At 53.7% G+C, this 23,861-nt stretch overlaps 1 protein-coding gene across 2 annotated transcripts; it reads right to left on the reverse strand.

Annotated features, from left to right (window-relative positions):
* Positions 1–4,829: 4,829 nt before the first annotated feature.
* Positions 4,830–23,648, reverse strand: EPN1 (epsin 1). Of its 2 annotated transcripts, XM_081275410.1 has the most exons (11): positions 23,515–23,648; positions 20,303–20,625; positions 13,209–13,458; positions 10,143–10,267; positions 9,726–9,800; positions 9,129–9,212; positions 7,591–7,894; positions 6,951–7,061; positions 6,737–6,823; positions 5,585–5,842; positions 4,830–5,435 (listed from the first exon to the last, which is right to left on the reverse strand). In XM_081275410.1, the coding sequence occupies exons 2-11, from the start codon at positions 20,528–20,530 to the stop codon at positions 5,227–5,229; spliced, it is 1,731 nt and encodes a 576-aa protein (XP_081131536.1). In that variant the 5' UTR covers positions 20,531–20,625; positions 23,515–23,648; the 3' UTR covers positions 4,830–5,226. The 2 variants fall into 2 exon arrangements, with proteins under 2 accessions (XP_081131536.1, XP_081131537.1); XM_081275411.1 differs by lacking the exon at positions 9,726–9,800.
* Between the last annotated feature and the right edge of the window lie 213 nt (positions 23,649–23,861).

The raw sequence follows: 23,861 nt of genomic DNA on the forward strand, positions 1-23,861 counted from the left end.
ACTCGGAGGTGTCCACAGGGCCGGTTCCTCCTGCGGCCTCGGTCCTTGGCTTGCAGGTGACCTTCCCTCGGTGCCGGTCTTTGTCCTAATCTGTGGTATTATTAGGACCCATTTTTACCTTCACTGTCTCTTTAAAGGCCCTATCTCCAAATAAAGTCACATTCTGAGACTGGGGACTTCAACGGACGGGTCTGGGGCCGACAATTCAGCTCTACAAGGACTATCCACCCCGACTTCGGAGCCGGAGGACGGCGGAAGTCGGGTGCAGAAGAGGGACCAGGACCTGGCGCCGTCTGCGAGATGGCCCGGGGAGGCTGGAGAAGTAGCGTCCCTTCGGGCGGGAGGAGGAGCACGGGCTCCGGCTCGCGGGCCGCCCCCCGCAGACCCCGCCTGCTCCAGCCCAGCTCCGGCCGCGGTCTCTGGCGCCCTCTGCTGGACTCGAGGCCGAAAGCGCAGGGCCCCTCGGCTTCTGCCTCCCTAAAGACGGCCCGCGCGCGTCCACTTCGATCTGGAAATCGCATTGACACTGGCCACGCCTCCACGCCTCGATCTCAGCAGCAGCCCGTGGCTAGTGGCAGCCCCTTTGAACAAGCGCAAAGAATATTCCCAGCATGTCAGAAAGCTCTCTCAGATGTCCTGCCAGGGGCATTCGCTGCAAAACGAGGAGGGGGAGGGAGAGGAGGGGGAGGATCGGCGCTGGTCATCTGTCTGCGCGAGCCTCGACGCTCTCTGCCCCTGCGGGCGGCGAAGCACCGGCGGGAGGCGGCGCTTCCAGGACCCACACCGTGTCTTATTGTCCATGGGCCCGGGACTGACCGGCCTCGCAGGCCTGGGGGGGGGGGGCTGGGCTCCCGGGCGAGCCGCAGCCGGTTCCCAGACCGGGGAGGGGCCCGGCGGTGCTGCTGCGAGGGAAGTTCACAGGAGGCTGGAGTCCAAGGAAAACTAGGAAGACCCGGGGTACATCTGACAGAACCAAGACGGAACGCACAGGACAACACTGGACTCTCACACGCCTCTAGGAAGGAGGAGGGAGTGGTTCAAGGTGCAAGATGCGACAGATTCTCCAGTGTCATAAACCTGTTCAGGCGTCATACTCTGGGAAAGCGAAAGCTGCGTTGTTCCCCCAGCCATGGGAACCCGAGTCCCTTCTCTTCCAGGTAATAACTGTCACTGCCCCAGACCTCGGGGTGGCCGTCAAGTGCGAGGCAGGATCGGGAGGAACTCCCCCACCATGTGTCATCTTTGGGGAGAGGCAAACGTGGGAAGGGTGCTTGCAAACTGTCTGATTTCAACCAACGTGCAGGCTGGTCAGATGCTTTCCAGTCTCTCAAACAAAGTGTGAAATATTTTAATAAGCCAAAGCTACGTGGAATTTCTTTAGATGCCTTAACTGTGCCCCCTCGTGTTATTTTTGTCATTTTTTAAAATATTTTTTATTGATTTTTTTTAAAAGAGAGAGAATTTTAATATTTATTTTTTAGTTCTCGGCAGACACAACATCTTTGTTGGTATGTGGTGCTGAGGATCGAACCCGGGCCGCTCGCATTGAGCCACATCCCCAGCCCTGTCATTTTTTTCAAAACATTTTTTTAGTTTTTAGTTTTGTCCATTTGGTATCAGTTTATCAGATCAAATTACTTGTGAGTATATTCCCCCTGAATTGTTTTCTCATTTGCAGCATTAACACAATGTTAATAAATCTTTCTGTGGTGGAATTAATGGGAAATCCATCCATTTCAGAACTTGTTTCAGAGGATCAAAATTTAAAATCATAAATTGCACATTTGGGCTGTCTGTGTGGTCCTTGACTGGGCAAAGGACTTCAATTTGATATTCTAGAAATTTGCCAACTCTTGTCTGAATCTGCATAATTAATATTATGTCTCTATCAATATGAAATGGCTACTTTTCCCTAAAATTCAATAGTAATTTAACACAAACTGATTTTTAGGGAAATACGGTCAGCAAAATGCAGGCTGTAGTAAGTGCACCCCACCGGGGAGACAGCCTTCATGGGGTTTCTCTAGCATGCTCACTTGCCAATTCCCCGAGTCTCTGATCTCTTTACATAGAGTACCTCGGCAAGGTATTTCCCTCAATGTAAACTGCTCTTAAAATAATCAGTTTTTTAATTTAGTGACCAGTCTTGTTAAATTTGTGTATTTACCGAAAGCCACAGGATTGGAGTCTCACCTTCAGGGCCAGTCAGCAACGGCTGCTCCACAGTGAAGTATAACGGCCACCTTGCCATTCAGCTGTTGTGGGCTTAAGATTGTTAAGGCACCTTCAAATGTCTCATTTTTTCTAGGTTGTCAGTAATCACTGTCACATAACTTTTGAGGCACTGGAACACACCTGAACTAAGAATTATTTCATTCTACCCTTTATACTCACTTAAAATCAGGCATCCCATCAAAAACAAATAAGTACCTGGATTGAAACTCTTGTACTTCCCCCAACAAGGTCAGAAACAGGGAAGAGGGGAAAAAAACAAAACAACAACAACAAAAAATTGACTAAGATATGGAGTTGGGAAAGTGAAAAAAGATCACTTTTTATGTAGACATTAGCTTTTTATAAATATTGTAACTGGTGAGTATAAAATACAAAAGGTATATAGTTAAAATATTTTCTCTATAAAACTGCTAATCTTGGGCTGGGGATGTGGCTCAAGCGGTAGCGCGCTCGCCTCGCATGCGTGCAGCCCGGGTTCGATCCTCAGCACCACATACCAACAAAGATGTTGTGTACGCCAAGAACTAAAATAAATAAATATTAAAATTTCTCTCTCTCTCTCCTCTCTCACTCTCTCTTTAAAAAAAAAAACTGCTAATCTTTAAAAATATAACTGCTACTAAAAATAAGAGCTCTTATTTCAGGAAAATTGGTGCTGTTTAGAAAACGAGATCTTGTGCCATAACATAAATGCAGCTGAACTAAATATAAACATTAGTTCACACGTTAATGCTGTCAACGGAAGGAGTAAGGTAGAAAAACTTAACCAGTGACATCTTTTCCTAAATTATGTAGTATAATCACATGTGATCATCCAGAATTTTTATTTTTCTTTGTTCAGATCACAAGTTCCTCAGCAACTTACGGAGCCCCAGTCTTAAAATTTTAAAAATGGAGGACTAAAGTTATAGCTCAGTGATACAGGGTTTCTGGGTTCAGGAGTAAAATGCACTCTGCACATGCATCCTGGACTGGGGACTCCCTCGTGCCACCCCATCTTGGAGGGCCACCACACACCAAGGTGCTGGGCCTCAGAGGGCTCCCTTAAATGGTAGCTCCTACTCACTCTGGTAGCTGGAATACTCTGGGGAAAAGAATGAACAAACCAAGCTCGTTGGTGCTGTGCAGTGCAGTGGTCAGAGCCCTACCACACCCCGCTGGGCTGGCCATTCCTCTCACTGCCGGTTTCCCTGCTCCTAACTGAAGCACAGTGCCCACTCGGGCATCTATCCCAGAAGACCCTGCATCAGGGCAGAGGGGCTGATGTGTGGCTACGCTGCTGCACCAGAGGACAACTCTGCAAGAGCCTTGGTCTTCCTGCCCTGCTGCCCCACCCACAACTGCCCTACCCTGACCAGAGTGGGTCTCAGGAAGCCCAGGTCCATTTCCTCCTGGGGAGTCCCCTCAGACCAACATATGCAGTCTAGGAATCCAGGTGCAAGAAGGGGGCTGTTTTCCTGGGTCAAGCCAGGGATACTGGCAAGCCAGCTGACCCACCTGTCCTCTTCTGCATGGCAGGGCTGGCCAGCTCTCCATCCCCATCCCCCCCCCACCCCCAAGCACCCTGGCCTGAGTGGGGAGAGAGAGGATGTTCCAGACACCAAGAGGTCAGGGCACACTTGGCAAAAAGTAGAAGACCCTAACTCATGTCACCACAAGACACTCTTATTCTACTCCAAGGCTCCAAGGTCATACACGCTTTCAGCAACATCCACATAAGGGAGACATCAGGGAGCAGGGGTGTCACAGGCCATCCTAGAGCCTGCATCATGACCCCTAGGGGTGGCCCTCTTGGAGACACTGGCTGGCATGGATGCTGTAGCAAGCACCCATGACAGTCATCTGTCCCCTCAACCTGAGCCTCTCCAGCAGAAGAGGCAAGAATGAAGTGTTACTGATGTCCCTGTGCCTGGCTTCCATCCAGACTTCACCTGATGGAGTTGTAGTCACCAGGAACGAACCTAGTCGTCAGAACCCGACTCTACAGAGTAAGAGGAGATCCCACACAGAAGGAAACCCGTGGAGGACGTGGGCCCCCATCACAGAGGGCCTGGGCTACAGATGGCCAATGTCCATCTGTATGTACAGGTGACGGTGGCACCCACCTGGCTGGGCCAGTCCTCACCAGATAGGGTCCAGCACACAAGGACACACAAAAATGGCCAACAGGTGGCACCTGAGGGTTCACCTGACTCAGCCAGCAGAGGCTGATTCCAGAGGTGCCAAGGGGTACTGGGGTGGGTCACCAACGCCTGCAGCAGGCACAGACGCAAGGCACATGCCACCCGAGCGGTTCTTGGTCTCACCACCACCAAGCTCCAACCTCAACACAGTGCCACTGACTGGAGCAGGCTTCGCGCCTCCCGCCCAAGGACACCAGCTCCCCAGAGCTCAGTCCCCCGAACCCCGGGTGTGTCTGGCAGACTCTCGGCTTTCAGCCAGCCTGCCCCAGGAACTAGCTCAGATAAATCAATGCTTCTGAGAGGGACAAGTTTCCAGCTGCCCCTAAGAGGGAAGACATTCCAAGCCCTGGATCCCCCCAGGAGAGAAGCTTCTGAGGGACACAGGAACTGAATGGAAATGTAGGAGCCACACCCGTGAGAATTGCCATTTATTCCCGAAGTTGCCCAAATCATCACCAAGGGTTCACCACGGGGTGCAAAGGGGGGAATGAGGAGGCTCAAACACTGACGGGGGTCAGGAATTTGGAGGGAGGGGGAATGGTGGGGGGACCCCAGCTGTCCCTCCCTCTTCTAATGCCACAGAAAGGGGTCCTCCTCTGGCTGGCTCCCCTCCCCATCCCCCATGTCCAGTTTCTCTGGGGGAAATGGGTTGGGGATGTGGGAAGAGGGCGTAGTGTGAGTGGGCCCCAGAAGGGGGTAGGGCGCTGGGGTGGGAGTGCCCCCATTTCACATGCACTCACAACACTGTCTCCCAGGGAACAGGAGTAGGGGGGAAGTCGGCCAGGCCAGGTCCCCCTCCTGCCCTGGATTATAGGAGGAAGGGGTTAGTGTTGGGTGCTGGGGGACCTGGGGGCATCATTGGGGGTAGACCAGGGCCCCCGCCAAGGGGAGAGATGTAGGTAGGTGGTGCTCCAGGGGCTGGGGGCACAGGGCTGAGACGGAGCTGGTTCAAGGTGAGCGTTGCAGGGGGTGCTGGCTGGAAGGGATTGGTGACAGAGGGGCCAGTGGCTGGGGCTCCTGCAGAGAGAGAAAAGGAGAGACAGGGTGCAGTCAGCAGGTGCTGGCTCCGCCAGTGTCTGCACACGGTGGGGGGCGGGGGCGGAGGGAAGCATCCCTAGCCCATGAGGCACTGGCTCTGGCTGGCCTGCAGGGGGTGCCACACTCACCACTTGGCAAGAAGGGATTGGAAGCCTTGGCTCCTGGAGGAGTGGGGCCCGGTCGGCTCACCAAGGAGTCCAGATCGACGAGGGCTGCATTGGGCCCCAGGAAGGATTCTGGCGTCTTCCGTGTGGGAGGTGTGGGGGTTGGGGCAGCGGCAGGTGGGGAACTTCCCACAGCTTCAGCCAGAGACCCCCCAACCCCACTCATGTCAAACGCCCCAGGGCTGCGGGCGGGCACCTCTCCTGCAAGCAGCTCCAGCTCCCCTAGGAGATAAGCAGGGTCACACAGCTCTGAAGGGAGACAGGCAGGCTGGGACTTCCTTGAGGACGTGAGGCCCAGATGGGCCATGATCTGTCCAAGGCGGGCAGCTCAAACTGCAGAGCCCAAAGTCAAAGCTACAGGGGCCTAATTCCAGGGAGCAAGCACAGAGGGAATGAGGGAATGTGGTGTCCCTGACAACCACGGCAGTGACTCTCAGGAAGGAGCCATCTAAGGGCCAGGTGCTGAAAGCAGGATGGGTGCTCACAGGGCACCTTCAGGCTCAACACAGGGTCCTCACAAGAAGCCCACCTAGCACACGGGGCCCCCCCCCATGGGGATCTCACAGTGGAGGAGCCATGGCTGTCGCCATAAGCTGATGACATCTATTGGCCTGAGGTCACTTAAAAAAAAAAAAAAAAGGATCTAAAAATTCTAATGTTAAAAACTACACAAATTTGTAAGGGGAGGAAAGACTGAGAAGAATGCCAGCTGCAGACCAGCGGGCTGTCTAGATCAGCGCCCCATAAGGGAGGAGGGGAGCTGGGGTCACTCTTTCCTTCCAGGGCTGGCACTTCAGCAGGAGTTCGCTTAATTCAAGAATTTTTAAAAAGTGGACAATGGCTGGGGACACACTCTGGTAAAGAGCCCCGCACTGGCCTGCTCCAGACCGAGAGGGACCCGAGGTGGGCGACCGGGTGGGCGACCACTAAAGGGAACTCTTTGTACGGCTTTGGCAACTTTCCCCTCTGGCATGACTCCCAACACAGCCACGGTGTCCTCTGTGGACAGGGTCTGGCCCCTTCTGTCTCACCAACTCTGCTGCCTGGACGAGGAAAACGGGGCAGGCAGAGACGGCGTGGGGAGCTTCTGGGGAACCAGGGGGGCAGGCAGCTCACCCGTGCTACTTCCAGAGGCTGGAAGGACTGTGCGGAGTCGGTCGAAGTCTGAGAATTCATCAGGTTCTGGGTCGAAACCTCCAGCTGCTGTGGGGGTCAGGGTGTTCCACTCAGCAAGCACCTGGAGGCCCTGCCTCTGAGCCCCGCACCCTCAGGACCCAGGAGGTGAACATATTACACCAACACGCAGATACAGCCCAGAGCTGCCCAATACCTGCAGTGCCATTGGTGCTGGGTTTGGCAGGTGACCCCCCCCAGGGGTCGGAGAACGCAGGTGCAGGAGCCCAGGGATCAGAAGCTGGGTGTCCACTGACTGGAGCCCCACCTAGGTGAGGAAGGAACAGCGGAGGGGAGGGTGGCCTTCCCTGTTTGGGTGGCTGGGGGTTGCTTCCTCTGAGCCCGTAGCCACTGAAGCAATGACCCCAGCCCACATCCATGCCTCCTCCAGGCATATACACCTGTACACCCATCAGGGTGCAGAGCCTGTGCCTAGCCTCACTAGACCTGCCCCTCCTCCAAGCCTCCAGTCTTTGTCCAGACAGGCATCCAGCCCCTCCACACCCGAACCCAATCCCAGCTTCACCCGCCACCCTCTCCAGGTACCCAAAACACACTCAGACTCTCCTGCGCAGTCTCTGTACAGCTGCCTCCTCCCCAGAGGCCCTCCCAAGTCCTCCAAGACTCAATTTCACTCGCCCTCCTCTGGGCCATCTCATCTGACACCCACAGTGCCCAGGGCACCCTCCACTGCCTGGAACCCCCTGACTGCATTTGTTCCCCCTCCTAAAGGCATGGTTGGCTAAGGGTTGTACACAGGGCTGAGGGACTGGAGTGGAGTGGCCTGTGGCACTCACCATCAGAGCTTCCCCATGGGTCAGGCATGGGGCCCTCTCCAGCTGCAGGGGCTGGGGTCCCACCCCAAGGGTCAACAGAGGGTCCTGCAGGGGCAGCAGGCCTCCAGGGATCCCCAGAGGCTGGTGTGGGGGCTGGACCACCCCAAGGATCAGCAGCTGGAGGGACAACAGGTCCCCCCCAGGGGTCTGAGGCAGGGGCGGCCGTGGGGATGGGGGCAGCCATGGGTGCTGGGCCCCCCCATGGGTCTGAAGCTGGTGGAGGGGCCGGGGCCGTGAAGACATCAGCAAGATCCATGAGAGATGACTGCAAGAGAGAAAAGAGAAGAGCACACAGGTGCCGGAGGGACCGAGGGCAGAGGGTAGGGAAGGAGGGAAAAGGGTGGGGAGCTGGAGGAAAAGAGGGCGAGGGCCTGGAGGGAAGGAGTGTGGGACCCTGAGGGTGCAGAGAGAAGACGGAAGAAGGGCCGTCTCAGATGCCCTGCAGTCCCTCACACCCACTGGTCCTGCCCATCTCCATCCACCTCCACCTACCCACAGCCCAGTTACCAAAGGGCCTGGGCCTAGTCCCCCTACTCTGGGCCCCTCCACAACCTGCACGGCAGCAGGTGGCCATTCACAACCTCTGATCAGCCCCTCAACCTGCAGCAGCTCAGGCTGCCCCAAATACTGCGCCACATCTGATCTCAGCAGACTTTGCCTACCCTCCTCGTGCCTCACCCTGGACGCCCACCCCAAGCCCTGTTGTCCTGCAGCAACCGTGGTGCACTGGGTCTCCAGGCGCTACACGTGTGAGAACACTTGAGCAGTGTCCAGGTGTGTGGGGGTGGCAACTGGGGCCCCATCTCTCTGCAAGTGGAGGCGCCCCACATCCATACACATGCCACAGGCAGCACCCACGAGGCACACAGCCTCAGGGAGACAAAAGAGCCACACCCTTCTTCCTGGCCAATGCCAAGAGTGGAAGGGACACAGGGGGCGGCTGGCGCAGCTGGCGCAGCCAGATGAAGACCCTATAGGCTGAGGCCAGCCTGAGCAGGCACTTTTGTCCATCACATTGGCCCCGCTAGCTGACTACCCATGGCCACAGCTATTGCTCTGCATGTCCTCACATTTCAAGTCAGGACTGGCCTCAAGATTCCCTTGCCCACAGGGTGGCAGTGGGGTCCAGAGAGTCATGGAGATGCTCAGGGCAGACCAGTGAGTGAAGAGAGGTCACCGGTGGAGACTGGACGAGAAGGTCAGTGTTGACCTTGTAGCCAGCCCTGAGTGACTCAGCCCCAACGCCCAAATGAACCCTATCCACCCAAAACCCTGAAAGATGGAAGAGGAGCTTCTGGGAAGGTCTGGACACAGCTGCACAGCTCCGCCTTACCATGTGTTCCCCCAGAGAGGACACCCCAGGCAGGACATTCAACCCATGCCCTATACCCCACCCATAGCCGCGCAGGCTCTTGTAACATCTGGGCCTTCTCTCTTCAATGCACCATGCCCAGAAATCACCTCCAACCGGACGTCCCGGGGAAGAGCACCCCACTCACTTCCTCCTTGCCTCCAGTCTCCCTCTTGCTCTCCTCTATTGCCATCTGCAGCCTTAGGTCGTCCCCACGACGGATTCGCTCTTCCTGTGAGGACAGAAGCACCAGCCAGAGCAGGAGTCAGAGCACAAGCACTGGGCAGACATGGCTTGCCGCGGCCTGGAAGGCCCCACCACCCTTCTTCCTTTTGGAAAATTAAAATGGGATGTGGACAATGAATGAAATGGTGTGGGACACCTGGGCCAAAGGCGGGTGGGTGGCAGGGAAGCATGTGTGGTCCAAGATGTGAAGAGTGTGAGGTGCCCCGGGGGGGCAGGGGCCACCCCGCTGCCCTGGCCTTCTGCCAGGGCATGTGACTTGGTGGTGCTGCCTGCACTGGGGGTCTGCCACACCAGGACAACCCTAGCAGGTCTGCCTCACTTCCAGGGCATCTCTACCAGACCCTATGCTACCCGAGGTCCTGCAGCCAAAGACACTGAGAGCTCAGTGTGGACCAAGCCTGTGGGCTGGGGGCACTCCAGGAAGGGGTGAGGGGTGAAACCCAAGCACCTGAGTAGGGTGTGAGGGGACCCCTGGGCAGGGCAGGGAGGCCACTCTGACCTTATCGTGTTCCTCTCGGCTCAAACTAAGGGCCAGCTGGAGCTGGACGTCATCCTCGGGGCCGCAGGACGGGGGCTGGGGGAGAGAGAGTGTGAGGGGCAGAGGTGGGGAAGCCAGAGCCAGAGGCAGAGGCAGAAGGGAAGGTCAAGGAGGAGGACAGAGGACTGGAGAGGGTCAGAGAGGGGCAAAAGACCCCCAAGCCAGTGAGGGATGGGCAGAGGGAGATGCAGAGCACCAGATGACGGAGATCCAGGACAGCTCCCAGAAAGGAAGGAAGGGACAGAAACAGAGGACCAGGGCAAGCAGAGACTGAGCAAGGGCCAGGGAGGAGGGCTGGCAGGAGTGAGGGGAGCAGTGGAGAGTGAGGCATGGAGACAGGATGGCAGGACGAGATTGGCCCACAGCACCACCCAGTACCTGGTCAGCCTCCTCCTTGCTCATGGCCAGGGCCAGCTGGAGCTGCAGCTCCTCCTCCCCACTGCTCTGCGGCCAGGCCTGCTCTGCCTCAGGCGGAGGCCCGGAGCCCACTGCTGCTGAGGAGGCTGGGGGCAGGAAGAACACAAGAAAGATGGACCAGGAACCAGGGACCTGGGAGTAAGAGATGGCAACCCCAGGGAGGGAAGGCGGGTGCTTCTGCTGCCAGATACCCACCACCAAGGCCTCTGCAGGCCAAGCCTGGGGCAGGGGTTGAGGAGCTAGGGTTGCAAAGAGAGGTGAAGGCAGACCCACCCACAGGAGTAACAAAGGGAGGACAGGAGCAAATTGCTGAGGAGGAGAGGGAGGGACGAGGGTGCTAAGGACACCCAAGCCCAGGCCTGTTTGCCTTGAGGTCTGCCCCAGAGCTGGGCAAGAGGTTCTTCTTCCCTGTCCCCTCTTAGCCCCCCACCAACCCAGGCAACCAGGGATGGAGGCCCAGAGCCTCAGTTTCCAGGGGCTCATGGAAGACTGTGGCTCTGGCAGGAACAGCTGGAATTCACAGGGAAGGACAGTGTCAGTTCAGGCTGTGGAACCCAAGGCTCAGTAAGAAGAAGAGAGTAAGTAGACAAGGAGCTCTTGGTTCCAGGAGTAGAACAAGAAGGGACAGCTGGAGACACATGAAGCTATCTCTGGGGCTGGCAGAAGTTGGAGAAGACAGTGGTAGGCCCCCAGAAGGGCTGACAGAGCCTCTGCAGTCAGCATCTCCTCACCACCCCTCCCTCCCCAGCGCCAAATCTGCTAAACTCCCCCATGGGCACAGCCGCGGCAGCCCCCAGAGCAGACCCTGCACTCCCCTCTTCTCCCCACCCCAGCAAGTTGTCTCCTTCAGCTCTAGGTGCTGGGTCCTGTGCTCCTGGTCCCACCCACCCTGCATCCAGGCTCTCCTGCAAGCTGTCCGAGGGTCCACCGCACTCTATCAGGGCAGCCCGGAACCAGATCAGCGCAGTACTGCAATGGGCCGCCAGGAGTCCCCATCCCACTGCCAAATCTTGGCCCCAGCCAAGGTGGATGGGGAGCCTCATGTCCACCTCATTCTGCCAGCCACAGCATGGGGGGGTTCCCCCTCATTAGCCACCCTCCACAGGCGCCCTGTGGCTGCCAGCCCTGCCTGCTTCTACTCTCATCCTAGGGTGCTCCTGAGCTGCCTCCCACAGCTTGCTCCAGGGCAGGACCAGCAAACTGTGGCCTTTGGCCAAAGCTGGGCTTCTCACTTTCAACCAGCAGAAAAAACAAATGATAAAGAATACATTAAGGGCTGGGGATGTGGCTCAAGCGGTAGTGCGCTCGCCTGGCATGCGTGCGGCCCAGGTTCGATCCTCAGCACCACATACAAACAAAGATGTTGTGTCCGCCGAAAACTAAAAGAATAAATATTAAAAAAAAAAAAAGTTTTGTTTAAAAAAAAAAAAGAATATATTAAGACAGCGGCTGGGGCTGGGGCTGAGGGTCAGCGGTAGAGCACTTGTCTGCCATGTGTGAGGCACTGGGTTTGATTCTTAGCACCATTTATACATAGATAAAATAAAGGTCTATCAACAACTAAAAATATATATTTTTAAAAAATACATTAAGACATATAAAAATTACAGGAAATGCTGGGAAGTAAATCTGACCAAATTATAGTGTCATATTGTGTGTATGTACAAAGATATAATCCCACCAATATGTACAACGATAATAAACTAATTAAAAATGGAGGGGGAAAAAAAACTAGGAAACTCAAATTTCAGGGTCCATGGTGGAGGTTTTGGGGACAGGGCCAGGCATGCTCACTTATGTGGACTGAGTGAAGTACATGCCATGAGATGGTTAAGGTCCCCGGTCTTCAGCCAATGCCCTGCCCAGCCCAGCCCTTCCCCACCAGCCACACTGGCCACTCCTGAGTCTCCCTGACTTCCTTTCCTCCCTGCTTTAAACTCCAGCTACAGGTTCACGGTCAAGGCTGGAGCCCTGGGCAGGTCTGTATCCAGGCTGCTCTGACCCCACCTCTCCAAGTGGGAGCTAACAGAGAACTCAAACATGACACAACCAGACAGAAACACCCGCAGCTGGAACCCCCTGGCTCACAGGCTCCCTCCTGCTCCTTCTGCTCCAACAGGTCCAGCCAATCTCATTTCCAGGCAACACTCCATCTTCCCCATCCAGGAACAACCCCACTACCAATGGGGCTTTTCTAACCCAGGCACACGCGCACTACCCAGGAACAGCCAGTCTCCTGCACACCCTACTGGCTCTCCCTCCCCTGTGTAGCCGACACCTCTCATGGCTGTGAGCACCCCCCCATCCAGTAAAGAATGCACTACCCCGCACAATCCAGGGCCCACACGCCTGTCCATGCTTCAGGGAAGATCATGACCTTAGAATAGGGGACGAGCTCCGATTTCCTCTTTATTCTACTTCTACCTTTTTCACAATGTCGGTCACTGCCAATCAAACTGAGTGTGTCACTTATGAAGATCATCCTAAAATCCCATGATCAGACACAAAAGCCTGTGGTGACCCTGGCTCATCCCTCATCCATAGCACTGGCCCTCCATCTCTGGTTCTCTCCGCCCACTCCAGAGCCTTTGCCCCACCTCATTTCTGCACAGGACAGCACCCTTAAGTATGAGGCTGCAAGACCTCCTAGCCCCATATCTGGAGGCCCTCTTACCTGGCACCAACCACTCCCCAGAGAGACCTATGGGCACACCTGTCTGCGCCTGCTCCAGGGCCCAGGGTACAGATCCACAAGGTCAGGGACACTGTTGGCTGCCCTCAGGACCTAACGTACCTAGCCCTTAAAGAGGCATTGGGGGAATTCTGTGGGAAAACTGAACAAATTTCAATTCTAGGGTTCCATGGCAAGAGGCAAGGAGAGGCCTGAGGGAAGGAAAGGACACAGGCCCACCAGAGCAGGGTCCGGGTGAGGAAAGCCGGGCCCCTGATGGCTGGAGGCAGGAACTCACAGGAGAAGACCCGATCCGAGGCTGTCAGGGGCTTCAAGGGAAAGGGAAGGGACCTCACCCGTGGCGGTCTGTGCAAGCTTCTCCTTGGTCTTGAGCGCGTGGGCACGTTCTTCCCGCAGCCGGTCCTCGTCACGCAGGAGGGCCACCAGCTGCTTGGCCTTCTCACGCACATTCACACCCTGGTCCTTGCCATCACGATCCACGTACTGGAAGTCCTTCAGTGTTTGCACAGCATACATGTTCTCCTTGCACTGCTGGGACACACGCTCTGAGCCAGTCTTGATGAGGTACTCCATCAGTGTCATGGCCTACAGGGCAGGGACACACCAGTCACTCAGGCTGGGTATCCCAGCAGAGCCTGCACAGAAGTACCCAGACACTCATGCAGCCTCCTGGGTGCAAGTCCCACGGCCCATGTCATCTCAGTGGTAGACATGTCCATCCGCACAGCAGGAGCATGAGGTGGTAGGAAGGGTGAAGTGACGACACATGCGCAGAAGGAGGCGAGACAGAGCGTGCTCAGAAAGTAGCCACGTGCAGCGGTCCAGAGTGGTCTCATGGACAAGAGAGGTCACCGAAACTGCCTGCAGCCTGCCAAGGGCTGGGGAGGCTGAGTAGGGAGGGCACCCTCAGGGGGGTGGGGGTCCTTTCAGCATGATGAGAAGTTCGGTCACCACAAAGGGGTGGCTGCCCAACACCGAGTGCACCAGATGCCGCCAACTGTTTGCTGCAGAGGGGTGACCTGGAGATGCAGCTCTATCTACCTGAATGAAAACAGCAAAGAGGATAGGGCGGCCGCAGCCACTGGGTGGCCTGGGGTCATCTGCTGCCACAAAGCTTTCTCCACATCCTTCAAATCAGAATATGAGGAACAGGGCCAAACAAAAGTGCACTTGTCAAGGCACTCTAGAGGTGCCTTGGACAGCCTGCGCCCCGGTCTGTCAGTCTGAATGTGCCCTCACTCTTGAGAGCCACGCTCTGCACACCGACAGGAGTCTGGGGTGACCAGGTGAAGTCCTCCAGGAAGAAGCCCCATGCTCTCAGAAAGAACACCAGGATGGGAGCTGGGGCTCCGTGGTAGAGCGTTGGCCTTGCACATTTGGGGCCCTGGGTTCAATCCTCAGCACCACATAAAATAAATAAAAACAAAATAAAGAAATTGTGTCCATCTATAACTAAAAAAAAAAAATTAAAAAGAAAGAACACCAGGATGAAGAGGTCAGGGCGGAGAAACACTGCTATTGAATCTGCACCCTTTGGAGCTTTTATATTTTGTAACATATGAATAAGTTATCGTCAATAAACTAAAACTGAACGGGGGATAAAACACATTCCTGGGCAAGGCCTGGACCCAAGACCCCATCTACAGAGCAAGGTTCCAGGTCCCTTTAACACTGGCGACCGTCCTCAGAAAAAGGCACATCCCAATTTTACAAGTGATTTTCAGGGGCTTCGTGGAGCCCCCAAAACCCATCCAAGCTCCCAGGTACACAGCAAAGTGGGGGGAAATGGAGGGATGGGGTTTCAGTTGTAGCTCAGTGGTACTTCTAGCATGTGTGAGGCACTGGGTTCAAACCTCAGCACCACATACAAATAAATACACTGTGTCCATATAAAACAAACCAAAAAAAATTGGGGGGCGGGAAGGAGGAGGCAGCCGCTGCAGCCAAACTCTGTCTAAACTGTGAATTTGCCAGAAACTGCTGCTGTGGGCCATTAGCATCTGCCCAGCCTTCTGGGGGAGAGAGCCTAGGTTTGGCCGGGCTCTCTAAACACGTGTTAGGAGCACTTATGGATGAGACTGGAGACTAATCTTTAACTGGCCCTGGAAGTGTTTTCATGTGGCAGGGAAAGGAAAAAGCACAGTGATTTCTATCCAGCATCACTCCCAATCCTGAGAGGCAGAGGGGCAAGCTAGGTCCAGAACTCCTGGGGCCCAGCACTTTGGAATCCAGAATCTCCCTGATTCAGAACAGAAAGACTGTGCACATGCCACCCTAAGAGAACTCTCAGAGGAGAGTCACGCCAACTCACAAAGTGAGACCAACACACACTCTATTAAAGGCCCCACCTTGGTCAGCATCAGACTTTGCACCAATGGATTATAACAAACTTTCACTTTCAGAGCTCTCTGGACTTCGGAGTTGCAGTTAGAATGTGAACCCACATTCTAACTAGGATCTAGCCCCAAAACCCAGCCACAGTGAAATGCGTACATCAATTGTAGTAAGTTCACACAGTGGGGTAACCATATACACAAAAATAAAAGAAAAATGAACTGCTACATACAACAATATGGGCCAAGCCCCTAGACCCGATAGGAAGCAAAGTTAGACCACAAGCAGCCTTCTAGTGTTCCAGATCAGTCTTGGCAGGAAGCCACGGTGCCTCTAGGGCAGAGATGTTATGAGGGAGGCTACCAGCAGCTGGACACACCCTCTGCCTCCCTCTTGACAGGACACACAGGTGTGCAGGTAGGCAAAAGCAAATCACACTATACACTCATGATCTGTTTGGTATGCCATAACTCAGAAAATCTTAAAACCTTAATGTAAAAGCAGGCAACTGAACAACCCAACACTCCTTGCTAAACTTTGAAACAGCTTTATCAAAGATGTCCTACATCACAATGAACAAGGGGTCAGCACCTACTTTCTGTAAAGGGCAGTGCATGGAATTTGGCCCAAGGCCTACAGCTTGCTGACCCCTGAGCTACTTCTGCCTTAGTTTACTGATCTGAAAAATCAATGAAAAGGAGGGAAGAACCTCCTTCTCTGGGTAGTCTGGAGGCCGTGCTGAGAACCTGTGTTTGACAGAGGACCATGCCTAAAAGTGGAGGATAAACACTGAACCTACTCATTCAAGATTCATTCCTGGGGCCACTTGGAGTGTTCTTTCTCTGCAGGGGCAGTTAGACCCCACAAAATGTGGCCAGGCAGGAGCACTCTGGCTTTGGAGAGATGAGCCCACATCCCAGACCACTCCCCAAACTCTGAGCCTCAGTTTTCCCACCCATCCAAGGCGACAGAGGTGGGAATAAGAGGTCCTCCCCAAGCGGGCAGGAGTCAGCAAAGGGGCCCTGAGGGCAGAAGGTGTGCCCCAGGCTCCTGGCAGCTCAGGGACACTGGGTCTCTGGGATTCCATCCTTATCACACACATTTCCACAAGGGAACTGTGAAGCCCAAAGGAGGTGCCAGTCAGATGCAGACAGTGGCCCCTGCTGAACCCTGGCCAAGTGTACACTTAGATCTCCACATGTGTGGCAGCAGCTAGAAGAGCAGCTCATAACGACTTGCACGGCTACGTGCAGGTCAGCCTGGGGATAGAATTGGCTCCAGACGCAGCAGGGTATCACAGATGCCATTAATTCTCTCTTTGCACACCTGAGACAGGATCCCATCATCAGCTTGAGAAATCAGAGGTTCTGAGCAAGCAGGATCCCCACAGCAGTGGCCACACAAGCTGGGGACTCCTGAGCACTCAAAGACCAACATCCACAGGCTCTGTCACAGGGAAAACAGAATCAGAAGCGGCTGCAGGACTGGAGAGTAGAGCAGGGGCATTTGGGCCAGGTCAGGGCATGGAGAAGGAAAGCCAAATGTCACCAGGGGCCAGGTGTGGTGGCACACACTTGTAATCCCAGCAGCTCAGGGGGCTGAGACAAGGGGATCACGAGTTCAAAGGCAGCCACAGCAACTTAGCAAAGTCCTAAGCAACTCAGCAAGACCCTGTCTCTAAATAAAATATTTTTTAAAAAAGCTGGGGATGTGGCTCAGTAGTCAAGTGCTCCTGGGTTCAATTCCCAGTACACAAAAAAAGTCATGGGCGGGGTGGGAGGGCTCAGCAGCAGAGGGCTTGCCTAGCATGTGCCAGCTGCTGGGTTTGATTCTCGGCACCACATAAAAATAAATAAATGAATAAGATAAAGGTATTGTGTCCAACTACAACTAAAAAAATTTTTTTTAATTATTTTTAAAAAGTCACGGGGGACCTTTCCAGGGTGACAAAAATGTTATGTCTTGACTTTGACGGTAATTTAAAATACACCCATCTATCAGAATCTTGAGATTCTACAAATTAGATCTAATTAAGTCCATCTTTTAAAAATTTTTTAAGGGGCTGGGGCTGAGGCTCAGTGGTAGAGTGCTCACTTGGCACGTGCAAGACCCTGGGTTTGATCCTCAGCACCACATAAAAATAAATAAAATAAAGGTATTGTGTCCAACTACAACTAAAAAATACATTTAGGGATGAGGCTGTGGCTCAGTGGTGGAGCACTTGCCTAGCATGTATGAGGTACTGGGTTTGATTCTCAGCACCACATATAAATTAATAAAAATAAATAAGGGCCCATCAACAACTAAAAAAAAAAAAAAAAAAAAAAAAAAAATCCAGGGGCTGGGGACGTGGCTCAAGCAGTAGCGCACTCGCCTGGCATGCGTGCGGCCCAGGTTCGATCCTCAGCACCACATACAAACAGAGATGTTGTGTCCACCGAAAACTAAAAAATAAATATTAAAAAATTCTCTCTCTCTCTCTCTAAAAAAAAAAAATTTTAAAAATCCATAATTTTTTTAAAAAATCTTAAAAAAAAAAAAAACAAAAAAAAAAAACAGGTTAGAAAAGTCAGGAAGGACCTGTGACTGGCCTGGCAGCCTCTGCAGAAGTTTTCCCCTATCGTGACAGCTTCAGAGTCCTCCACCATCCCCACAAGCCCCTCTAACTTAGTTAGAGTTGACCACCTCTGTCCCGCAGCTGTTGGGGGGCCAGAGCAGGGTTTTATCAGGGCAGGTCCTTAGCACCATCCAGCAAAGGGCCAACCCAACAGGACTCAAGACACAGCCTTGTGTGGACTCCCCTCCACTATCAAGAAGCACCCAGGCCTACCCACCCATCTCTCCTGCCACTTCCCTGCCCTGTATGCAGCCCACAGTCACCAGCCTGGAACATTCCCAGGACTTCCTGACGCTGCCCAAAAGCCACCTGCTGCATTTTGCCACCAGCAGCAATATACCAGCTACTGGTCAGGAAGGATCTGCTATCCAAGGTCCCCAGCCCCCCACCATGCACTCCTCTCTTCCAACCCCACCAGCCCATCCTTTCTCCCTGCCCCCACACAGAGCTTGCCTATCGTCTGGGCCTTGCCCCTGCGGAGAAACGCCACTCAGTCCATCATTTACAGTCCATCACAATAAGTACCAATAACTGACTCCATCTATGATCCACCCAAGTCATGACCCAGCCCTGGTGTATCATGTAAGTGGGCCTCAATTCCCCATCCAATCCCTAGTGCTGCCCCTTCTCTGGGCCTCCGCCTTCTCACACTGGAGCAGGGGAACCATCCCTGCCTTGGTAGCAGTCCCTGAGGTCAGCAAGGACAGAGGGGCCTTGGACCTCATTGTGTCCACCAAGACACAGAGCAGACCTCCACAAACAGTCAGGGGAAAACACAGCAGCAGGGCCCTGCAATGCTCACCAGCCATGACCCAAGTTAGAAGAGCAGCACTCCTTGGACCCTCCCACAAGGGAGGTTCAGCGATGGGCCTAAGGTCCCACCCACAGAAGTAACCCAGCCACCTGGCCTCAGTCCATGCCCTTGGTCTCTCTGCCAGAAGACAAGGAACAGAGTGACCTAAGGAGGGAATGCCAGGCTCTCAGCACCCAAAGCAGCAGTCGAACCAGAAACCCATTCACTGAGTCCTGCCCACAGACACAAAATTCCCTTCAGCCCAAAGCCGAGGCAGTGAGTCTGTCTCGGTTAGGGCAAGCACACTGGACCACATTTACCAAAATTACACATGCACATGCCCTCCAACCAGCAACTCCAGCTCTAGAAAATAGCAAACATACAAGGACATTCTTGCTTGAAAAAGCAAAACACTAAAAACCACTTTAAAAGAAAAAAAAAATCAACACAGAATTAAGGAATTAAGGCCAATCTATACAGCAAAATATTCTGTAATTGTAAAAAAAAAACCACTCTCTCACTTTTCCTTTCTTAAATCAGGGTCTAATTTACATACAATTAAACCTACTCTTTTTTTCAGGGGACTGAGGCTTTAACTCAGGGGTGCTTTACCACACAGCCCTTTTCATTTTTTGAGACAGGTTCTCACTAAGTTGCTTAGGGCCTCACTAAGTGGCTGGTGCTAGCCTTGAACTTGTAATCCTCCTGTCTCAGCCTCCTGAGCCACTGGGATTAGAGGCATGAGCCATCCAGTCAAACCCACTCTTTCTAACATACAGTCCCAATTCTGACCAAGTGCCCCAGCACATAACCACCACTGCAACCAAGATACACAGCTGTTCTGTCACCCAAAACTTCCCTTTGCTGCCCCTCTCTCATCACCCCACCCTGACTCCTGGCAAGCACTCACCTGTTGTCTGTCTTGGGGTCTCCATATCAGACCCTCGTAGTTGCTGCACAGCAGCAATAAAGAGTATAGCCGAGAGGTCTGACCTCTTAAATCTCAAGAAAGGCAGCTGAGATTCCCCATGCTTCTCTGACATGCCCACAGCCCAGTGTCATCTGTGTAAAGGGGTCTCCTGCTTGGATGGGGACGCAGATGAAAATGTCCTTGGATGAGGGAACTATGGGCCCTCTTAAATCCTTAAATCTCTGAGCACATGAATCTTACCGATATTTCACTCATTCAAAAGTAGACTTACACAAGGGTCAAAACTCTTTAGAATGTTATAGATCTGCTACTCATGATCCACAGGTTCCACATTCCCAGATTCAACCAACCATGGACCAAAATATCTGGAGGTAAAAACTGTTTAAATGTGTATGGAGTTTTTCTGTTGTCATTATTCCCTAAAAAATATAGTATCAGAGTTACTCACATAATGTTAGCATTGTGTCAGAAATCAACAAGTGACCTAGAAGTGATAAATAGTACACAGAAGGATATGGGTAGGTTATTTGCAAATACCACTCCATCTGCAGAAGAGACTTACACATCCTTGGATTAGGTGAATGCAGGGGACCTTGAACCAATGCCATAGGGATACCAAGCATCACTGTCATTAAACAAGAGACTTTACATACAAGCACAGCATTTCAACTCCTCTTGGGAACCAGAAGCTCCCCTGTAGGGCACACACTGCTGTCCCAGTTTTCCAGCCCCAGGGGACAGACCAGGTGCTGACCTTGTAAACGTGCCGCCAGTTCTTGCCATGGTCATTGAGCCGCTTCCAGATCATGCTCATGATCTCGGAGAAGGCCACAACATTGTAGGTGAGGTCGGCAATCTCAGACATGAGAGAGCTGGACGGGCCCCAGGGATCATTGCTTGTGGCCTCCCGGACCTTGATCTCCGCCTCCGAGTAGTTGTGGACAATGTTCTTCATCTGGCGCCGTAGGGACGAGGTCGACATGGTGTCCAGCTGTGGTGTCAGGGGCGTCAAGGGGCGTGGAGAGATGGGGCAACTCACAGAGGGAGGCTGCAGCAGATGCTGGCAGACTGCTGCATCTGAAGGGGGAAAGGATCTTTAAAAACACAAACCAGACACAGGCCAGCCAGAGCCCCCTCTCTCCGGCCTCTCCCTGAGGCTGCCTACTCCCCTCAGACAGGAACACAAGATCCTAACTGTGGCCTGCAAGGTTCTGTCCCTTGTTAACCTCTGTCTGAAAGTCACCCAAGCCATCTTTCAGTTCCTCAAATGTGCCCAGCTCTTTCCTGCTTAGGTCCCTGCTCAGTGAGGCAGAATATACAGCAGGTCACAGGCACAGAAGTCATACTTCCCTGGGGCCACACCCCAACTCAGCCCCTTCTTAGCCAGGCTAACCTGAGCAGGCCTCAAACTCCTGCCCTCTCTAAAACGGAGATCTGTGTGGCAGTCCAGAGAACGGAGAGGACCTGGTGAACAGAAGACCTCTATAAAGACTGGACAGGCATGTCACGAGACTATCACCCTGCCCTCATGCTCTCCTCCTTCACCAGACTCCCATCCCACATCTGCACCTGAACATCACGATCACGGTTTCCCAGGGCCTCCCAGCAGATTCTGAAGCCCTCATGATGTTGAGTTCATTCATATGATTCTGTGGCTGAGGTCAACCCACAGGCCCCACAGGGCAGAAACCACATACATGGGTTTGGACATGGCTTTTCCTACAAACTCTGAAAATCATACAATAAATGGTGCAGGAAGGAAATGAAGAAAAGAGGGCAGGGAAGATTTCTGGATCTGGATAGAAGAAGCAGAGAATCCAGGGCAGAACAAGGACACAAGGGAGAGGAGGCTGGTGAGGGACTGAGGAGTTGGTAGGGAGACCAGAGTCACTCCAAGGCAGCAGGAAGTGGGGGATGCCTGGAAACCAGGCGTCCCTCCCAAGGGCTGGAAGGAAAACTCAAGGAAGGAGATATAAGAGCCCCACTGATGGGCCCCAGCCATGTGTCAGGCCTCACTAAGCATAAGGCATACATTATCTCATCTAACACTGCATTAGACACGCGCTCTGGAGGTTAAACAACTTGGCCACCGCCTTATCAGAAATGGCAAGGCAGGCTCAACCAAGGCCACCTGAGCTCTAAAACTTACACTTTTAAATTAACTTAAATTAAATGAACCTGTTGAGACCAACTGATGAGACCTGGACAAAGGCAGAAATCAAGCTCATGAGAATAGTACCAGCAAGCATTTGCACAGCTCTCACCTCATGATAGGCACCTTCTAAGTGCTTCACACACATTAACTCAACTAATCCTTACATCTCCGTGCAACCCAGCCACCTCACATGGGAGGAAACAAACAGAGGTTAACTCCCTTGCCTAGGACACACCTCACACCTAAAGGAGCCTGGGTCCAGAAGAGGCTCTGACCACCAGTCTATGCCTCTCCAACAAACCATGGAGATTTACTGAACCCTACCATGACCTAAACCCAGGGGACACACTGGTGAATAAGAGGGGCTGCCTTGAACTCAGGCAGAGAACCTTGCCCACAACTAAGTGGAAAAGGCAGCCAGAGTCCCAAGATAAGCCCGGCCAGGGACACGAAGATGAAGAGATACTGTGACAAATACAGACAGAGAAAAGGAATGACAAGGATACTGGGAGAGAAATCATGGAGAAACTTGGGCAGAGGGGGCTGCCCTGAGGCATGTTGAGACAAAGACACAAGGATCATGCAAAAATATGAGAGGAGAGCAGGGCAGGAGGACCAGGAGAAAAGACAGGCCGGAAACAAAAGAAAGGCTTGGGACTGAGAAACAAGAGATAAAAAAAAAAAAAAAAAAAAAACAGGATATAATGGGAAAACAAACAAATTTGAGGTTCAAATTCTGAAGCAACCAGCAAAGCAAGCCTCCTTGAGATTTAGTATGCTCAATTCTGAAATGAAAGAACTCCTACCTGGCATGGTTGTTGATTAAGTAAGATGGGTACACAAAGTGCTTGGCTCTGTGCCCCACAGATAGTAGTCGCTCAATAACATCGTCTGCAATCATTATCAGAGGAACACAGAACATTTCCAAAGGGTGGCATCCCAAGATAGGCTATCTTAATGCCATGTACTTACTTCAACACTCTAAGAAAACACACCTCTCCAGTCAAAGATCAATAGACACCCTTAGAATGAAGCTGTTTTTCAAATCAAACTGATACAAAGGGAACTACTGAATTAACTGAATACAACTGCTATATCAGACAAACTTCGACAAGGGAACTCAAATGACCAATATAAAACATTTAGTGAGACAAAAATTTCTAATTAAAAAATAAATAAACAGAGCTCCCAGCTAATCACACTGTTCCAGACACAGTGGGCACTTTTCAATACCACCTCAATGAAGAGGCACAGACCCCTGCGTGTACCAATCACACACATTTAAGGCTAGGAAACTAAGGTCTGGAGAGCGAAGTCGCCTGCCGGGTATCACACGAGCACCAGGACCAGAGCGGGCGCTCTTCACACACCGAGCCCCAGCACCTCGAAAGGCGCAGGTCCCAGACCCAGCAGGAGCGCGCCGGAAGGACGTGCAGGAGACCGGCGAAGGGGACGGGAGCGGGGGAGGCTTGGGAGAGAAAACAGAACCCGGGAAGACAAGCACAGGAGCCTGACAGACGGACAGACACACACAGGCACTCCAGCTCCAGACGAGAGCGCAACCCAGGCAGAGGGGCCGCGGAGACAGGGACGCTGACAGCCGGACCGAGAGAGGCACAGACAGCGGACAGACGAGCCCGTCCGGACGCGGAGGCACAAAGGCCGCCACGGACGACGGCGGACGAAACCCAGAGGAACCGGAGAGAGCAGAGGCCCGGCCGGAGCCCGCGCGCCGCGGCCGAGGCCCGAGCGCCCGGCACGGGGCGGGCAGAGAGCGGACTGGCGGCCCCAGGTACCCGGCCCGCGCTCACCTTGGCCCCTCACGCGGGGCTCCGGGGGGTCATGGCGGTCAGCCCCCTGCCCCCGCTCGGCCTCGGTGTCGCGGGGCGCGCGCCGGCTGCGGGCGGCGGAGGCTCGCAGCGGCGCACTCGCGGACGCACGGAGAGCCGCACGCCGACGGCCCCGCCGCCCCAGCGCCCGGGAGGGGCGCGGAGAGCCGGGCGGGGGAGGGGAGCCGCCGAGCGGACGGGAAGCAACCGAAGGAGCCGACGGACAGGAAGCGGAAGTGATCACGCGCCCCGCCCTCTGCGCTACTCCCGGGTCCGGCAGCCCCCGCTTCCGCGACCAAAGCCTGCCCGGGCAGCATCATTTCCGGCAC

The sequence above is a fragment of the Spermophilus citellus genome, assembly GCF_964194105.1.
Source record: "Spermophilus citellus genome assembly, chromosome: 18".
In the NCBI taxonomy this organism is placed as follows: Eukaryota; Metazoa; Chordata; class Mammalia; order Rodentia; family Sciuridae; genus Spermophilus; species Spermophilus citellus.

Excerpts from the sequence above, each read along its gene's own strand:
- EPN1 (XM_081275410.1), bottom strand. The coding sequence starts at position 20,530 with ATGTCGACCTCGTCCCTACGGCGCCAGATGAAGAACATTGTCCACAAC. Across the intron at positions 13,459-20,302 it reads ACTGGCGGCACGTTTACAAG|GCCATGACACTGATGGAGTA; the intron begins GTCAGCACCTGG and ends CCTGCCCTGTAG. Across the intron at positions 7,895-9,128 it reads AGACTGGAGGCAAGGAGGAA|TCATCTCTCATGGATCTTGC; the intron begins GTGAGTGGGGTG and ends TCTCTCTTGCAG.